Source organism: Acipenser ruthenus, chromosome 25 (genome assembly GCF_902713425.1).
Source record: "Acipenser ruthenus chromosome 25, fAciRut3.2 maternal haplotype, whole genome shotgun sequence".
Classification (NCBI taxonomy): Eukaryota; Metazoa; Chordata; class Actinopteri; order Acipenseriformes; family Acipenseridae; genus Acipenser; species Acipenser ruthenus.
Window position 1 is genome coordinate 27,613,596 of NC_081213.1, and position 19,440 is coordinate 27,633,035.

The 19,440-nt window shown below is 43.9% G+C and overlaps 1 protein-coding gene across 1 annotated transcript in view; it reads left to right on the forward strand.

The window, feature by feature from the left end:
- Nucleotides 1-19,014, forward strand: part of LOC117964100 (semaphorin-3G-like) — a 41,193-nt gene extending 22,179 nt beyond the window's left edge. The window contains exons 4-16 of the mRNA XM_058999944.1: nt 4,048-4,167; nt 6,825-6,915; nt 8,569-8,685; nt 9,222-9,364; nt 10,741-10,855; nt 11,152-11,221; nt 11,383-11,527; nt 12,882-13,113; nt 14,165-14,256; nt 14,420-14,461; nt 14,561-14,786; nt 15,079-15,212; nt 15,464-19,014. Coding sequence (XP_058855927.1) covers nt 4,048-4,167; nt 6,825-6,915; nt 8,569-8,685; nt 9,222-9,364; nt 10,741-10,855; nt 11,152-11,221; nt 11,383-11,527; nt 12,882-13,113; nt 14,165-14,256; nt 14,420-14,461; nt 14,561-14,786; nt 15,079-15,212; nt 15,464-15,931 — 1,995 coding nt within the window. The 3' untranslated portion in view covers nt 15,932-19,014. The remainder of the gene's footprint in view (nt 1-4,047; nt 4,168-6,824; nt 6,916-8,568; nt 8,686-9,221; nt 9,365-10,740; nt 10,856-11,151; nt 11,222-11,382; nt 11,528-12,881; nt 13,114-14,164; nt 14,257-14,419; nt 14,462-14,560; nt 14,787-15,078; nt 15,213-15,463) is intronic.
- Nucleotides 19,015-19,440: the final 426 nt, after the last annotated feature.

The following is a 19,440-nucleotide window of genomic DNA, read 5'->3' on the forward strand; positions in this document are numbered from 1 at the left end:
CACTGTTTTATAATGCACATTAAGTTCTGAAACAAAGGCTGAAAGAAGTGAAACAATGGGCAGCAAATTCCTTAGGGAATCTGAAGGCAAGCCAGGGACACTTTGTTCAATTATACATAGAAAACAGAATCACAGGAAATCAAGAGCCTAGAATTATAGTAAAAGGGTACTGGCACTTGAGTTTTTGGCTTAAAAACAAACTCAGATCCAGCCATTTTTAAACTAACCCGGAGATTTGAGTTACTGCTACACACAAAAGATAACACAGTATTCTTGGCATATAAAAGGAGCAAATGAAAATATGCTTGATTACTTTGAAAAACAAGCAGTAAACTGCCGAGTTGCCCTAGTATGAACAGCATACACCCATAAACACTCAATCATAAAATCTAATAAAACTTAAAATACACTTAAAACATGCTTTTATATATAATGTAGGTAGGTCTACTGTTGAAATGAATAATAGTTTTATATTTAAGTCTGTACATCACTTTCCTATCCAGTACTATCCAGCGATGGTCTAATGTTTATGGAGGACATCTCTCTCATCTCCCTCTCTGTTAGGGTCATTAAGGATGAAATAAAGTTAAGTGGAAATATCAAGGAGGAGATGTTTTTTTTTTTTTTTTTGGCTCTTAATTCAGATTTTCAAATGCTGGAACTGTTCTAATCAGATTCATCCCAGGGTCACACTAAGACCCAACGCACAATACTGATTCTGGAAAAGAGAAACAAAAAACGCAGAATGAAAGGATGCCAAATCCTGGAACGAGAACATGTTGATTAGCAGTGAACTCTTATCCAGATGGCAATTTGATTGTGAACTATAGAACACACAGCCAGGGGGCAAAGGTATCCAGAACTGGCTTTCAGAAACACAATTGTAATGGTGAATGAGTGTCCACCTGATTTCCATTCCCCTGTGAATGCCTTCATGCTGGGCGCTTCTTGCAACAGAAACGTGCAAGATGATCAAGCCAAGCAGCCTGAATGAACTTATTGGGTCAATAGCCATCACTTGGAAGAGCGTTATTAAGATGAAGGCTTTTCAGGAGGATTAACGGCGTGCTGATGATGGAAACAGAAAGATGACGAGAACAAAGGCGACCTGTGTAATAAGACAGACATTTCAATTCATGGCAACAGCCCCAGCTGTCCATAACTTAACAATGAATACTGCATGCTGGGGTAAAGCAATAAGAGGAATTGCATCCTTTTACCACGAAAATATTTAGAAACTAAACAAGACAGCTTGGGTGCAACCCGGGCTTGGGCAAACACAGATCCCCCTTTTCCACCCCGTGCGTTATTAAGGGCCTAATGGAGGGTAACAACTGACTAATAAGAACTGCTAATCCTGGTCACTGGTCAGCTGCCCCCTCAGTCTGTTTGCTTTACAATCTTTATCCCCAGAGGTCATCATCTTGCCCTCGACATTTAATTAACCCTTTGGCCCTGTGTTATTGCTTTTCAAAAAACACCGTGCACCCCCCCCCCCCCCCCACCACCCCACCCCACGTTCAGTGTCTCCTGGGGAGGTTTGGGACCCCCCTGGTGGAATGCAGATACAATGAGCACCCTGTTAGTAAGAACCTCCAAGGGCCTTGGTTATCGGAACACAATGGGTGAGCCACATTCAAACTGTGAATCCGAAGACATGTCATTGTATTCAGTTAAAGCACAGGGAGCTGACCCTTAGTTAAGGCTTGCATTGGATAATGAATGTTTATTTACACAGAAATTCAGTCACAGGAATAAAGGAAAGAAAGGGTAGCTTGGGGCCAGTGTTTTAAGTATAAACTAAAGGCTTTGGGAAAGTCCAAATATTTATGCCAACTGATATTGGATATACCCCTTGCAAATGTATACTGTGTGTATATATATATTACTTTGTATAATGATACTTTAAACTTGCAACTTAGCTTTAACGTTGTTTTAATTCGTACAATGGCCATGTCGAGATTCTATAGCTAGAATGTCATACCTTTTAGCTGAGATTCTATAGGTAGAATGTCATAGCTTTTAGCTGAGATTCTATAGGTAGAATGTCATAGCTTTTAGCGGAGATTCTATATGTAGAATGTCATACCTTTTAGCTGGGATTCTATAGGTAGAATGTCATACCTTTTAGCTGCGATTCTATAGGTAGAATGTCATACCTTTTAGCTGCGATTCTATAGGTAGAATGTCATACCTTTTAGTTGAGACTCTATAGGTAGAATGTCATACCTTTAAGATTAGAATATGTGCTCAATGATGTCCCATTCATAGGAACCTACTTGGTTGGGAATTCACTAAAATATTTCTAAGAGTTTGCTTTGCTAAATTCCAAATCATCTTGGTTTTCCATAACGGTGTTACCTGGTGGTACTTGCAATCAAAAGACACCACAGTTACTCAAAATCCAGTGCTGGCTCTGTGAATGCCAATATTATTTACAGCCATAAAGCATTGCTGTTTGCACACTCCTTTGTCCTGCCTACACTATGCAGAATGCTACCAGAAACATGGAGTTATGGAAGTTATGTTCACAGAAAGCACGAAGTGCTCTTGAAACGATTTACCCCTGTGGTACGCTAATCATGAGTATAAAAATATTTAAAAACAAACGAAAGCATTCCACATGTGGTTTGATATCTGCGATATCTCTCTATCGGTCAGCCTGTCTCGGACTGTCTGCTGTGTCAGGGCTGAGTCTGTCATCCCCTCCTATTTGGCCTTGACTGTGCAGTAGAAACGTGTTGCCTGATATCCAGCTGACAGATATACGCTGCAGACCCCTGAACCTTTAGCCAGCCCTGCACAACATGCTGCTTTCTTTGGCATCAATGACTTCAATTCCCCATTAAATGATTACATCTGTCTGTTTACCTTGGACTCGCTGAGTTGTGAAGGAGCTGCGAGATTCTGTAAGGGTTTACACTGCCACGGGGAGCACCTGTCTCCTCTTTCCAGCCAGGGGAGTTATAGGACCAAGCTGATAACTGCTACAGAGCTACTGCAAGCGAGGTCTGTCTCCTCTATGGGAACTGAGCAAGTCTGAGTTTGATAAGGTTTACCTTACAGCACAGAACCTAGTCTTCACATGGTAGGCTCTGCCATACAAAAAGTGCGTCCTATCCTGTTCTAAACTTACTTTTACTCGGCTTCCATGCACACCCTCTTGTTCTTCCCTCTGTGCTACATTTGAAGTAGCCGCTCAGGTAGTGTCTCTGATTTAAGAAAACAATAATCTGATTTTGAATCTGTACACTCACCTGCAGCCACCTACCGAAGCTGCACTTGTCAGTGGCTTGAAGATTCATGTCAGGATAAATCTCCCTGCTGTCTCCTCTGTGACAATCCCAGGAAATAATAGCAGCCCTTTGAGTAACTATAACCGCGGAGACAGCTGAGCAGACAAGTTTGACATCTTGGCCTAATTGAAGATAAAACTCCTGGCAATCTTCCGCTTGGTCAGCCAGGCCTCCTGTTTCCTATTGTAGCAATGCCAGCAGAGGAAGTGGTCCTTCCCTTCAGATCCTGTAATACTCTTTCTTAGCAAGTTCCTGAATCGCTCCCCCGGGGGCTCTGTGGTCACCAGCACAGAGTTGTTTCTTGAGGTTTTTTGTTGTTGTTTGTTTGTTTAAAGATAGACAGAGAGGTTTCATGTAGTAGGCAGGCAGCATGTGGTCAAAATTAATACTGTATGCAAAATGAATGAATGTAATAAAGTATCTAATACAGTATATGAACGCATATGAAAGTACAATGCTACCTCTTTATTTTGCTTACTGACTTACACATAAATAGTGAAATATTGAAAACAGTGAGTTAGTGAAGGGCTCTTAAAACAAGAAAACACAGGACTTTTACAATGTACTGTCAACATGGCCTACCAGTGAGTTAAACAAATGAGTGAATTACAGAATGGTGAAAATATCGATAGAGCAGTATGTAGTAGTGTTATGTTACACTTTCTGTATATTGCAGTTTATATACTGGACAGAGCTTTAGAATGTTTTTTCCTAGTCTTTTTTAACAGTGTTTCTGTTTCTCCCCTGGCAGAGCGAATGTGCTAACTATGTCCGGATGCTGCACCCTTACAACCGGACTCACCTGCTCTCCTGCTCCACCGGAGCCTTCCAGCCCATGTGTGCCTTCATCTACGTGGGGCACAGGGGAGAGGTGAGAGGCCACCACTAATTCAACACACTTATTCCTCGGCTTAACCTACTTTCTGATGTTAAAAGGCGTTTCTGTGGTGTGTGTTACAAAGCTATTTTACACTGTATACAATGTTAGTCTATTGTTTTTGGTAATTGCCAACACAGGCAAAGTTAGGAAACGAAAGCCCCCGTTGATCGTAACCTTCTGGGCTTGGAGTTCACGACCGCACTGCTCAGAGACTGCTAGCTCAGAGAACTGCATATGTTAGCCATTGCGGATAAGGATATTTCTTACAAATGCACAGGTAAGTCAAACAAGCAGCATCTGGGCGTAAGCTGTAGGTGTTGATCAGCATTCTTTAATCAGAAGCATAGCAACAGTGACTACAGCAAATCATTCACAGGGGATTTTAAACAGCAGCTGCTTTGTTAGACCTTTTTAAATTTGCCCCAATGAAAAAAAAAAGAAAAAAATGCTGCTCGTTCCAAGACGGAGAGAAATGCTCTATTGAGCACAGAACTGGACCAGCAAACACATCAACACTGTCAGACAACTGTTGGGCATAGGCATGGAGGTCACATTCCTGACCTCTGAAGGATGCTCTTGTTCTGTTGAAGGACGAGCCAAGCACCCCTCCAAATAGCATCTTTAATAAGCAGGGTCTAGGCGGGTCATGTCACAAAGTGATCCCATCGTATTCAACAGACCCAGTGAGTAAATCAGACAAGCCGCTCTCTGTTCGGTGCAACAAACGAGTGCCTGCGTTTTAACCAGGCTCTGTCCAGTGCCTCTTGAAGGGTCCTGTGCTGCTGAAGTGCCTCTACTTTACTGGGTGCCCATGGACTCAATAGAGCCTTGTGTTGAGAGCCATGTGTTGGAGACTTGTGCTTGCCAGAGACCTGCTAGGACCAGGCACAGGCGAAGCATGCCGCATGTTGGAACGGCCAATTCATAAAAGGGACACTGTGTCTGTCTTTTAAACTTTAACTTAAACTCTTATCTCTTACTGCGCTCTTTACCTTTCTTCTTCCTTTGTCTTTCAAGCCACAGAAAAAAGGAATTCAGATAAACATTGTTTATGTACTATGAACAATTTTACCAGCCTTTGTTTTGTACAGGCGATGAAACATTTAAAGTGTTTTTTTTTTTTTTTTCAAAGAATATATTATGAAATAGCCCTCGAAATCATTATGAATACAATCCTGTATTTTCAAACACGCATCCTCTCTGCGTGTCCAGGGAGTTGAGGTTAAATGACAGAAGTCTCACTCGTCTGCAGAGACACATACCGGGAGTCTGGACGCTCGTTGGGTGCCGTGGGAAGACGCTATCCAGTCCTCAGGCAGCACGAATGAGTCTTAAAAAGGGTCCAGTGAAAGCTGTTCTGTTTGAGTTGGCAGGTTCCAAAGGGCCAAGAATTCAAAAGGCAAGCTCCAGCACCTCCCCTCTAATCAATAGCAGGCTGTGTTTATTTCCTCTGTTAAATTGATAATGACTTATTCCAGGGAGGCTTTCCTTTGGACTCAGAAAGAACATGTTTGAACAAGAAAAATGTTCCCAGTGTTGGTGCAAGAACAGAGAGGAAGTCACTGCTCCATGTCGGGCTGGAGAGCAGGAATACGAGTGGCATTTATAAAACTAATATTTCCTCTGTTATTTTAGCAGTCTTTTGTTCGGAGGGCTCTGCACAACAGTTCTGCCACATCTGGTGTTTTTATAAAGTGAGAGATTTTGAATTTACTGCCAGTTTTTTTTTTTTTTTTTTTAATTTCTCCAGTTTCCCGCCGTGAGATTTAATGAACCTTTGCAAAGCAGTGCTGGAGCAGGTACAAGCTCAGGCTCCCCCACAGCCTCTTGTCTTACAGACTGACCCACTCTTCCACAGTATACACGATACTGCATCAGGCTGGAATGCTTGAAGAACAGTGTAGCGGCCACTTTCTCTCTCAGCTACACCAGGCAGCCAACCAAAAAGATATTCCCATCCTCCTCCGTCTGCCCGTGCGCACAGCACTGGAGTGCTGGTAGTCAGCTGGGTTGAAGTGCTTATCACTGTCAGCATGATTCCATTGATCTTACTGTACCTGCTGTGCTCCATTCCATTTGTTGTACAGGTCTGAAAGGTGCAGTTTTTAAAGAAAAATTATTTATACAAAAGATTGGTACTAGACTTGGTTAATGGAAGGTCTCAGTTTGATGCCTTGCTGATGCTGTTTCACTTCCTAGGTTGTTGGAATGAAAACCAGCAGACACAGGGGGTCCCTAGGACCGGTTTGGGAACCACTGATCTACAGTACCAAGGTCACTGCAGTATGTGAGGAAGTGCGAAGATGTTGGATTTCTGGACCTTGCCAGATTTATGGGACAAAAGTTAAAGAGTGCCAGTCTTTGTGCGATCCCAGTCTTTTAGCAGGGCTGATCCCTTGGAATGGTGGCATCTTCTCATCTGCTGCCAGCAGTCAACTACATTGTATCAACTGCTTGGCTGAGTTGTGAAAGTAGCGGGGAGCAGGTGCCTGGGAGGGGGCTGGAAACCCTCCAGCACGTTTACATCAACTCCACGTGGGGGGTTTGGCAGCCTGCAATGGCGGGCTCGCCTCTTTTTTAAATGACACTGCATGTTAAAGCTAACTCCTCCTTCTCCTCTCCGCTCTGTGTCTTGTTTTGTTTCACAGCATGTGTTCAGGATGGACCCTGCTAGCGTGGAGAACGGGCGGGGCAGGTGCCCCCATGACCCCAGCAAGCCCTTCGCAAGCACCTTCATCGGTGCGTGCCTTTCTTGAAATATAATACAACAGGAATTGTAGTTTTATCAAATCAGATTCCGACAAGAACCTTTGTGCTACATTTAAACATTCTGTATTCTGTGCCTTTGTTTTTAGTACTTCTGTATTGCCCAGCATTATGAGCCATTCCAGGTGACATTATTTAGGCACAGCTGAGCCTTCCCTCTCTATGTTTTGCCTATTTCAGCTCAGTGCTATAAAATCTTAAATAGCACAAGCTGCTATGCTGTGGGAATATTCCAGTACTTCATCCCTGATGCTGTTATTGTTGGATTGGGCAAAGCTTAATGACTCTTTTGTTTTGTTTTTTAATTCCCTGCTTCATCAAATGATCAAATCACGCCATCAACGCATGTCATGCCTCATCTACCCAGCATCATGAGAATGCCATTGTGCAATCTGCATACGTGGCAAAAGAAACTGCAGTTACAGTACACAACTCCAGCTAACTTCTCATTACCAACCCACTCGACATCTGCAAACTCACTGCACTCCTGAACACACAGAGCCCTAAGCAAACGCATCAGACACTGCTGAACACACAGAGCCCTAGGCAAATGCATCAGACACTGCTGAACACACAGAGCCCTAGGCAAACGCATCAGACACTGCTGAACACACAGAGCCCTAGGCAAAGGCATCAGACACTGCTGAACACACAGAGCCCTAGGCAAAGGCATCAGACACTGCTGCCAACAAGGTCTCAGCCCTGGCTGCAAAATGTACTAGAATGTTCTTTTCGGAGCCAACGAACATTGATTTGACTGGCTTCAAAGTCCAGGCATCCGAGCCAATCCTGCCACACCTTACAACACGGCACAAATCAGATGACATACAAGCCATGAGTAATGCTTGTAAAACAGTTGTAAGTACTGTATAAAGTTAAAAGTACATATTTCTAATAAAAGTGAACTAATAACTGACATTCAGCACTTGTTGTTCTTCCTATCTTGTATTCCGATTAATGCCAGCCCCTAACCGGTAACGTCTCACAAGGCGTATAATAAAAGTGATCCTATTTCAATAAAGGAGTCAGTGACAAATCATCCCATTAAAAGTATTCTGCCTGGCCGATACCTGGGAAGCTCTCAAATGTCCCCATTATCTTCCTATGGGTCCAGCTGTGAGTTAATAAATGACACAAGGTAGTTTATAATCTATTTTATGTGCTATTGAGACAGCTTAATCCTGAAAAAAAAAGAAAACTTCACAATGATATTCAAAAGCACCATGCCACCATTTAAACAATTAGCACTGAACAGATCAGCCATACTAACAGTACTGGTATTAGGCTCGCCACTACACAATTATCATTGATAAGCCCCTCTCTGCTGTGTCAGGAGCCGATATGCTAGACTATACAACAAAGGCATATATATACATATATGAAACTGAGCACAACGTCATTATATGATGCTTGACACAATATGATAAAAATGAATTGATGCACAATTATTCAGTTCACCCCTCACTGGGATCTCGTTTGAATACAGCTGTGCTCTCTCTTTTTTTTTTTTAATACTCCATCAGCACCCTCGGTGGGTTTAGAAAGCGGATATTATAAAATGTTACCAATGCATTGCCGCTGCCTGTCTGCCTGTCTGCTAACTCTGCCTCTCTGCCCCCCATGCAGGTGGTGAGCTCTACACAGGGCTGACGGCAGACTTCCTGGGTCGGGATTCAGTGATTTTCCGCAGTATGGGCTCCCGCTCCACCATGAGAACAGAGACTGACCAGCGGCTGCTACACGGTTAGACCCTCCGACCCTGCCAAACCCCCCCGGCACTTCCGGAGATTGTATTATTAGGGCTGCTGGATGCAAGTCAGACGAAGTTTTAGGAAAAACTAAAACTAAATAACAACGAATTTAGCAACAAGGCAATTTTCCATCAGGAAGGTCCTGGTGCAGATCTTGCTGATTTAACCCTCAACTCTGTCTGAGAATTACAAAAACAAACAGAATGCCTTGGAAGCTGGTAATAATTGAATAGAAAGCAGCCCACCATGTGGGAGTTGAATTTAACTCTGATTCAAAACACATTAGTCTACACTTGAAGACTTCCCCTTGTGCTCTTTACTGAGCTGTTCGCTATGGGTTCATTACCAGTGTTTCATCAATTTTCCAGGCAGTAAAACTTGGATATTAGTTTCCAGGAAAACATTGTTTGTTTAGTTTTAGTATTTTTTTTTTTAAACTGGGAACTTTTTTGGTGCTAGAAAGTTTCTTCATGGTTCAAGCAATCTTGTCGGACTGGAATTCACGCGAGGATTTCTTCCCATCTACAGATCCAAAGTTTGTGGCGGCTCACTTGATCCCGGACAATGACGATCGCGACAATGACAAGGTCTATTTCTTCTTCACTGAGAAGGCCATGGAGGCCAATGGCAAAAGTGGCGCCATCTACAGCCGTGTAGGGCGTGTGTGTGCGGTGAGTCTATTGCATGGTTTATCGGAATTGCAATTGCTAACTTCATCAATACAGTAAATCCAACAGCAGCAGTTGGATCGTTGTAAAAGTTTTGACCGCACACAAATTATTACCAATGGAGTCACGCATGAACATGTTATCGAACGTGCAGTTGGACCGGTTTTCTTCCTCAATCATCTTGTTGAGTCAATCTCATTCCATCACTGTAGACTTAAAAACACAATGGCAATCGTAACAGCTGGCTTACAGTGTGCTTCATTCAGTCAGTAATTCAATCTCCGGCTTTCGGTGAAAAATATGATAGCCCACAAATATCCAATGACATGTTTCCCAAAACATGTTTTAATGCATATTATAATGCTCCTTGGGTCAGCTTTAATGTTTTATGTGCTGGTAATGCATTAGCAGCAGCAGTAAATAATACAGTGAGAAGTACTTTGGCCAAACCAAACAGATCTTGCTTCACAGCTGCTCTGTGTTTGGTTGAGATTCAATGAATGCCTGAATAGCTCTCATCACTGATGATTCCTCACAGTCACCCTCAACACATGTCAGCACCGTTTCAGTTCTGGCTTTGATCGCCACATACATGCAGTACATTGAAGCTGGTGTTTTGTAGCGGCTATAATTTCTTGAAACCTGATAAGGTGCCGTTAAGCATTTTGCCACAATCAGCTGTTGTGATTAAAACACGTGTCACCATCTGGTTTGGTCAAGCTCTTGTGTGCATGAATACAGATACAGACAGCTACTTTTTTTAAGAGCAGTACTATAATTCCACCAGGCCTTTCCTAGACAGACTTGACCCTCCAGTGCCTTTTCAGAAGTGTTAAATCCAACACCAACGTAAGGATTTGCTGTCGAGAGGCAATAACTAACCAGTGTCACTTCACACAGCGGCTGATCACAGGGCACCAAGACACGCTCCATGGGTTTCATTGCTTGGAGTGGAAAAACTCCTCCAAGTGCTCTTTACTGTTCCCTGCTGTCTCTCTGGCCCTGAAACAGGTTGCTGCTTGCATGCCCTCAACGGTACAGAAGGTTGCACGGCATGCTGGTATAACAGCATACCACGTATTGCATGTGCTTAGCTAATTCCAGCATTGAAAAAAAAAACACAGCATAATACCAGCATTCTGTTATGTTACTACATCCGTAAAATTAAGGTTTTTTTCATGCCTCTCTTTGTCCATGTTGGGCCTTTTATTTTTTTTTTCTTTTATCAGCTAGTTTGTATCAACATGCTGTTTTTGTTAGAGGGCTTTTTCACTGAATGTTGGTATTTCTGGGATATCCGAGAGCAGAAGGAGACCAATGAATTGCCCAGCCCCCATGAGTCCAGCTCTATAAAGCAGCTCTCCATTGCTGTGTTACAGAACGACGCGGGCGGTCAGAGAGTGCTGGTTAACAAGTGGAGCACCTTCATCAAGGCCAGGCTGGTGTGCTCCGTCCCCGGACCTCACGGGATAGACACGCACTTTGACGAGCTGGGTAAGATCCATTATTGTTCCTTTCTTGCTACGTAGTTTTTACTATTAAAACAATTGTATTTCTTTCTGACCATGAGTCTTTAAGCTTGCTTTTGACAGCCCGAAGCTGTCAAAAGCTATTCTGTAAATCTTCACAGTGTTACAAGCATGTATGTCTAGCGGTGTGTTTGCATCGATATGTGTGTGAGCTGGTGGGCGGGTTCCAGGAGTTGGGAGCTGTCCTGATTGGAAGGCTGCCCTTTCCTATAACTCCGCCCCAAGATACACGCAATTTAATCTTTTCTGTTCGGTTCTCAGAGGATGTCTTTCTGCTGAGAACGAAGGATGAGAAAAACCCAGAGGTCTACGCAATATTCAGCACCATCAGGTGAGCCTCCGACTCCCTTTCCTCGCACCCTGTCTCAGGTCTCTTCCACCTTCCCACTGAGTTAAACCAGAATCTGTTATTTCACCAGTTAATACACTAAAGATGAAGTCCCCTACCGTATGCTTCAATAAGAACTCATGGATCTGTCTTCCTGTCCTCAGCAATGTGTTCCAGGGTTTTGCAGTGTGTGTCTATCGCATGGCGGACATCCGTGAGGCGTTCAACGGCCCCTTTGCCCACCAGGAGGGTCCGGACTACCAGTGGGGTGCCTTCGAGGGCAGAGTGCCCTACCCGCGACCCGGCGTGGTAAGCCTCTTATCTCCATGATCTGGAGTGAACCTAACCACGTGGCAGTCCCAGATCAGTAGAACTGTTTGGTGTGGTCTGCGGTGTTGTCTCTATACATGGTGGCTTCATTGTTTGCTTGGGGAAAAAACTGCCTGCATTTGAGCCAAGTTTTTTATTTGAGACATCTTTTAATTTACTACGATCACCTTTAGTAAAAGTGTAGTAAAGCATAGTAAAACTGTAGTGAATGTATGGCAAAGCACAGGCAAGCATAGTAAAGCATGGTAAAATAAAATTCTGCTGCGTTCCTTTAAAGCAATGTTTTCAATAGCTGCCAGGTCAGTACATTATAACCCTGCTCTTCAGGGCAACAGCAATTCAGTAATCTGGAAAATCAGAATGCGAATCAATTAGCACCTCATTGAGCCATCACTGAAACATGAACTTCTGAACTTCTTTGAAACAAAATCACCAACATCGTTTCATACAGTGCGGCTTTCAGGAATCCTGCCGAAGCGGCGCTTTTCTGTTTCTGAAGAATGACACACACTCACACTCGAGGCTGGCAACTCTCAGAGAGATGGGAGTCACACACACACAGCCTTGTTGTTGTCTGCCTGTTAGTTCCTTCAGTTGAATCCCTTCATGTACCACATAACGTAGCAAACAAAGGGAAAGCGTGTCATAAAACAACATCTTGTGAGAGATTACAGGATGGGAACCTCTAGGGTTTCAGAGCATGTATCGATCTATTTAACCTTACTTGTTTCGAACTGTCTTAAGTTTGTCATTAATATCAGACAATGATGTCCGATGTAGATATCAAAGGTCATTTAAGATGGTGTCTGCTGCATTTTTGGGTGAATGCAGTGTTGCTTGTTGCTGTTTTTATTGTACCAATTGTTACTTCTTTATTTAAGATCTTTTTGACCTTTATAAAAGTTGAATGCCATCTACAATGGTTAACACCTACGACAGAAAAAGCAAAGTGAATGCATGGCTGAACACAAGCATTGTAAACCATAGGCCAGTATGGTAAATCCTGGTGACAAAACATGATTAACCTTAGTAAAAGCACATTCCACCTGTAGCATGAGCTTGGGTAAAAGCATGAGGAAACTGCAAAATGATGGGTTACCACAGTCAGGAGACAGCATTTAACATGAAGCGATACTAATTCCTAACTAGAGTTAGCGACCTACATTCACGAGTATGGCACAATACAGATGATGCTGTTCGGTACCATTACTATGGCGTGGAATTGCAGGCAGCTCACGTAGGCCCCCAGATTAGACAGTGGGAGCAATGTGGCTCTTGAAGACAAGACAGAAGCTTTTCCATGAAGCCTTTATTTTCTCTCTCTCTCCTCCAGTGCCCGAGCAAGATCACGAACCAGCCGGGCAGGCAATTTGGCAGCACCAAGGACTACCCGGATGGAGTGCTCCAGTTTGCCCGCAGTCACCCGCTCATGTCCCAGCCAGTGTACCCGGCCCTGCGGCAGCCTGTGCTGGTCAAGACCAACTTGGAGTACCGGCTGCGGCACATCGTGGTGGACCGCGTGGAGGCCGAGGACGGGCAGTACGACGTCATGTTCATCGGCACGGGTGAGACAGACAGCTCCTTCTTTACCCGCCCGGTCGGAGGATATAGGGATATACAACGTCTCGTGGTATCAGGGTCTGATATATATAACGTCTCGTGGGATCAGGGTCTGATATATATACAACATCTCGTGGTATCAGGGTCTGATATATATAACGTCTCGTGGGATCAGGGTCTGATATATATACAACGTCTCGTGGTATCAGGGTCTGATATATATAACGTCTCGTGGTATCAGGGTCTGATATATATAACGTCTCGTGGGATCAGGGTCTGATATATATACAACATCTCGTGGTATCAGGGTCTGATATATATAACGTCTCGTGGGATCAGGGTCTGATATATATAACGTCTCGTGGTATCAGGGTCTGATATATATATAACGTCTCGTGGTATCAGGGTCTGATATATACAACGTCTCGTGGTATCAGGGTCTGATATATATAACGTCTCGTGGTATCAGGGTCTGATATATATACAATGTCTCGTGGGATCAGGGTCTGATATATATAACGTCTCGTGGTATCAGGGTCTGATATATATAACGTCTCGTGGTATCAGGGTCTGATATATACAACGTCTCGTGGGATCAGGGTCTGATATATATAACGTCTCGTGGTATCAGGGTCTGATATATATAACGTCTCGTGGTATCAGGGTCTGATATATACAACGTCTCGTGGGATCAGGGTCTGATATATATGTAACGTCTCGTGGTATCAGGGTCTGATATATATAACGTCTCGTGGTATCAGGGTCTGATATATATAACGTCTCGTGGTATCAGGGTCTGATATATATAACGTCTCGTGGTATCAGGGTCTGATATATATGTAACGTCTCATGGTATCAGGGTCTAATATATATAACGTCTCGTGGTATCAGGGTCTGATATATATAACGTCTCGTGGTATCAGGGTCTGATATATATGTAACGTCTCATGGTATCAGGGTCTAATATATACAACGTCTCGTGGTATCAGGGTCTGATGGTTGCTGGCACTATATTGTTAAGCCCTGAATGACTCCTGGCTCTCTCCCCTTCTCCAGATGCTGGTTCTGTGCTCAAGGGGATCGTGTTGCGCAGCGGAAACTCCCTCCACACTGAAGAGGTAACCCTGGAAGAGCTGCAGGTCTTCAAGGTACGAACCTCGGACCTTATAAAGGTTTATCATGGTATACGCATAGGAACATAGACTGGAATCACATTGTAGTTAGAAAAACTTAATGAAAGTGCCACAGAGTTGTGTTATATAGCACGCTGGTGACAAATCAAGTATTTCATTCTCCGTTTCCAATTTTCAGGTGCCAACACCCATTACCTCCATGAAGATCTCTGTCAAACGGGTAAGTCTTTTAGACACTGTACTGCATCTCTAACCAGGACTTTGGTCACTGCAGTGACTGGTGCTGTGTATTATTAACCCCGTCCTGTTTCCTCTCCAGCAAATGCTGTATGTGGGCTCGCAGGTGGGAGTGGCACAGCTGAGGCTGCATCGCTGCGAGACGTACGGGAAGGCATGTGCGGAGTGCTGTCTGGCACGGGATCCCTACTGTGCCTGGGACGGGGTCTCCTGCACCCGCTACCAGCCCCACAACAAGAGGCGCTTCCGCAGGCAGGATATCCGCAATGGAAACCCAGTCCACCAGTGCCTGGACCAGAACCTCAGTGGTGAGCCACCATCACTTTCTACTGCAGCGTGGAACAGAAATGCAGTAGGTCCAGAAGTATGAACCCACCTGGCAAAGATGTCCACTAGCCAGCCCCTTTTGGGTCCTTTTAGCACGGCCATTATATACCTGATGTAGGCGGATTCATAATTCTACACACCACTGTTTATACATGTTTATTACTAGCGGGTTGTGTGACAAGCAGTTCTTGCCTCTCTGTTCAATGGGTAAGGGGGAGGACGCTGTAGTTTTATCTTTTTTCATGTCTGATTCCCTGCTTCTCCATCCCACAGTGGAAGACCTGGACAGCGCAGAGGAGAAGGTGGTGTACGGGACGGAGAACAACAGCACCTTCCTGGAGTGCGTCCCCAAATCTCCCCAGGCCACTGTCACCTGGTTTGTGGAAAGAGATGACCGCAGAGATGAGGTTAGTGCTTTGAGAACTGATCAATCCCAGGATCTAGCACCTGCCTATTTATCTAACATATCTTTAATGACTGCAATTATACAGTGCAGGTAAGTCAATAAGGTCAGAAGTGAGTTTTGTTTGCCCTTCTTCTGCACTGTAGCGGTATAACAGCAATATTATATTCACTAGTGATGATGCAGATTACTCAGGGTGACAGACTAGTTTTCAGGCAATTAATGAGACATTTTTGTCAACTGTGCTTCCCCCAGGTGAAGACGGATGAGCGGATGATCCGGACGGAGCAGGGCCTGCTGTTCCGCAAGGTGTTCCGGCACGACGAGGGGGTGTACGTGTGCCAGTCGCAGGAGCATGGCTTTGCCCAGACACTGCTGCGCATCTCCCTGGAGGTCCTGCGCGGGGAGACACTGGTGGAGCTCTTCAACAAGGAGGGCGGGGCCGGAGAAGAGTGGGTGGGGTACCGGCCCCTGCCTTGTCATACCCAGCGGGCCACGCCCCACAGCCGCTCCTGGTTCAAGGACATCATGCAGCTGATTGGTCCATCCAACCTGCCTCGCGTGGAGGAATACTGCGAGCGGGTCTGGTGCAGTGATAAGCAGAGGCGCAAACACAAGGCCATGTTGAACAAGTACAAGCTGGCACAGGAGAGCGGGCGCAAGGCACGGAACAAGGGCTCGGGCGAGAGGCACAGGATCCCACGCTCGGTTAGAGACACGTAGGGTAATTTCACCTCATGAACGCTGTCCTGGCTCTGGGGCTGAGAGGGCAAGGACTTGGCAGGAGAGAAGTTCTTCAGCTTGGTGAAAGACATTTCTAGGAGTAAGCAGCCTGCTACTCTCAGCTCTTGGCCTATCTGAACTCTGTTTGAAACACCAGACTGTATCTCTCAGTCGAGGCTAACTAGTGACCACTCCAAGGCAACTTGGATCATGAAAAGGCTCTTGCATAAACTTTTTAAACCCTTCTTTCTTTCTTGTAAAATAGTGTAAACGGGTCTCCTTCGGACCGCACAGCTGTTTCGGTGTGTGGACAGTTTGATATCTCTTTCCACCACATTCTGTAGTTTGTTCACACGGTACTCACAAATACACGCTCATTATCACTCGCTGGCCAGATATCCCCAGCTACATTCCCAGGGATTATGCTTGCAGCCTGTGAAACTCTCTTGATTATTTATTTTACAGAAAGGAACTTTATTTTTTTTTTCAAATAAATCTGCTGTGAAGGTGTGGAGTCGAGAAAAAGCATGGGAGATTTACTGCCAAACTTACGTGACGAAAGTTGGTCATTCAACTGAGAAGCTGCCATCATGTTACCAGCAAAAACTGACAACTCGATCAGCAAACCAGTACTTTTACTGGCAAAAGTGGGCCGTATTTATTGGCAGACCCGATTCCCCAATCAATGTCTGTTTCATTGTTAAAGCATCACCTGATATGTTTTTTTCTGGTAAAACCTAATCATTTTACTGACAGAACACAAAGCTTTCACCCTGACAAAACATGCCCTTTCTCATTCTCATTCTCCAGCAAACAAAAGCTGAGAGTTCTGCTGTCTGCTGGGATATTTTTACAGGCAAAAGCTGGATCATTTTCCCTGACACCCCATTTTTTTTCTGACATTGTAATGAAGTTGACCAAGCCAATTAATGTGATACATACTGATCATTTTACTGGAGAAAAGAAAGTTACGTACGTGTTTTAGCCGACTGACATTTTTAGTTTACTTATTTATGTGATAAACTGTACTTTGCGTACCACTTGCAGTTCATTCTTGTTGCCCTTGTTGACTTACTGTAGATAGCGTTTGCTGTACAGCAGTCCCTCATTCTGTTAGCAGTCCATTTAGTTTTAATGGTCTTGAATTTGGAAGTCATCATGGCAAAAACAAAGACATTGAGCAACTGATTAAACTATAGTATCAGTCATTAACTGTTGTGTCTGGTATTGGTATTGGTATATCTATATACTGTATATATGAAAACACTACCTTCGTTCAACCAATGCAGCTGTCCATATGGTAGCCCCTTGCACAGCAGCGGCAATGCATTGCCATTGAAGACCATTAGGAAATCCTTCAAGTTTTTACATCATTCTCCTTTCCCAAAGGATCATCATAACAGAATGCTGAATCTAACGGTAGAACTGCAGGAACCTTTGTTTTTGCCTGGAAAGACTCCAGAATCCTGGTTCATATATATTAAAAAAAAAAAAAAAAATCTACAGATTGAAATGACTTCACTAAATAATTGTGCAAAGCCACAGAATGACACTGATTACCTAAAGGATTGTTCAAATAAACTGTTCCTGACATCGTACAGGCCTTGCAAAATGACAGCTAGCGTGGAGCACACCAGAGATTGACCATTGCCGGTCTATACGGAACTGAGGGGACCACCCCTGGAAGAAGTGTGTGTAATTTAATAATGTATTTATATGCTATTTAATGACCTCCCTCATGCATGTATCGGAGTGAATTGTTTTTTTTTATTTTATTTTTTGTAATTTTTTGAGCACAGCATGGGTTTGTGTTTTTTATTGAATTTTTTTCAATATACTTTTCTTTTGTTTTTTCCCTTATAAAAGCTCTTGCCAAGGCAATAAAACTTGTGTTGGTTATGATGTGCATTTTGCTCATAGTGGGGCTTCATTACAAGCGACTGCTGCAGCCTCTGCTGATCGGAAACACGACTTTACTGGATATTGCTGCCAATGAAGGGAACACAGTACAGGGCAGCTGAGTTGTCTGGCGTGTGATAGAGGCACAGCCAGCTAACTCTCTGCAGTACTCCAGGGCTGTCAAATGATGGATTCTGTAATTGTGCCCACTAACGTTACATTCACAGATAGATTTGATTCTCATTGCTTGCAAATCATTAGCATGATTTTTTTTTCAGCAGGAGATAAAAACACAAAGTTATCAAACCAGAAATAAACAACTTGTGTATTTAATTCAGGGGCTTCGTAAGTTAGTCAACAGTTGTTTTTTATTCGTTGTAGAATTGTACTGGAACTGGTGGCAAAAAACTGTGCTGTTTTTCTACAGCTATTTTCCATTCCCAAAATCTACTGTGGCAATCCAACACCCAGGGACATTTGACATCAGGCCAATTCACATCAAAGGGTACCTGCGTGTGGGAACCAAGGAAGCTGTTACATGCGATACGGGAGCTGGGTTCTGGCTCCAATGCTTGGATTCTTCCAGGAACAAGACTCTCGTTCAACTGCAGCTCGGAGAGCGAGTGGAAGGGAGACACCTTGCACAGGAGGTGGAAACACAGTTATGGTGTTCCAGTGTTCCGTATCCCAGCCAAGGGCTTACTCAGCTCTGTTTAAAACCACAGTCTGGCTCGAACACATGACTTTAATTGCAGAGCATGTACTGTGTTTCTGTGTTTTCTTTGTTTGGATGTTTGTTTCTAGGAGAGATTGTGATTCCTTAATGACTTGTTGGATTGATTTGAAAATCTATGTAAAGCTTTGTAATGGTGGGGGAATGAAACACGCACATTTGCAGACTGTAATAATGAGGCGTTCCCCTAAAACACCGACCCCACCAGCTATTAATACACAGAGTACCCCACTCTCAGTGTGCAGGAACGCATTCCACACAGATGTTGATGAACGCGCATGAGCCAAACAGCTGGATTACATTTTCACTTCTTTCTCCCAGCGCAGCTCGACTCCCTCTCCCCCGCGCCACACCTGTTCTCCCCCATGCCCTTCATTCTATACAGAGACCTTGTCAAGGCCGATGAAATGTTGCTCTCGAGCCTCATAAAAGTATTAGCAAGCAAACTGCTCTCCAGCCTACTATCATGTTTTATTTGCAAATACCATCGTGTAACTGATGAAAATACGACCACATTTAAATCATGACTGCTCGAAGGAGATAGTAAAAAGCACTATAAATCATGAAATGATTTGTGGTGTTAGAGCTTTTAACCTCATCTCATTTACCAACAGGGGACCCAATCTGCAATGGCAGTGTACCACTCAACGCTGCCTGTTACTCAAGCTCTAGAACCAAGCCATTCCAGCCCATAAAGCAATACAACACAATAGTCCTCGTCTCTCTAGATTAACTGGGGTTAATTTAGTGAGACTGTAGCAAATCTGCCCTTTTTTTTTTAGTTTGAGATACTGTACTGTTTCAAAATACCTCTGGCATGACGACAGCATTCATTTGGAACTCTCTTTCCTCTCAGAGCCTCTTGCAGCGTTCTGAC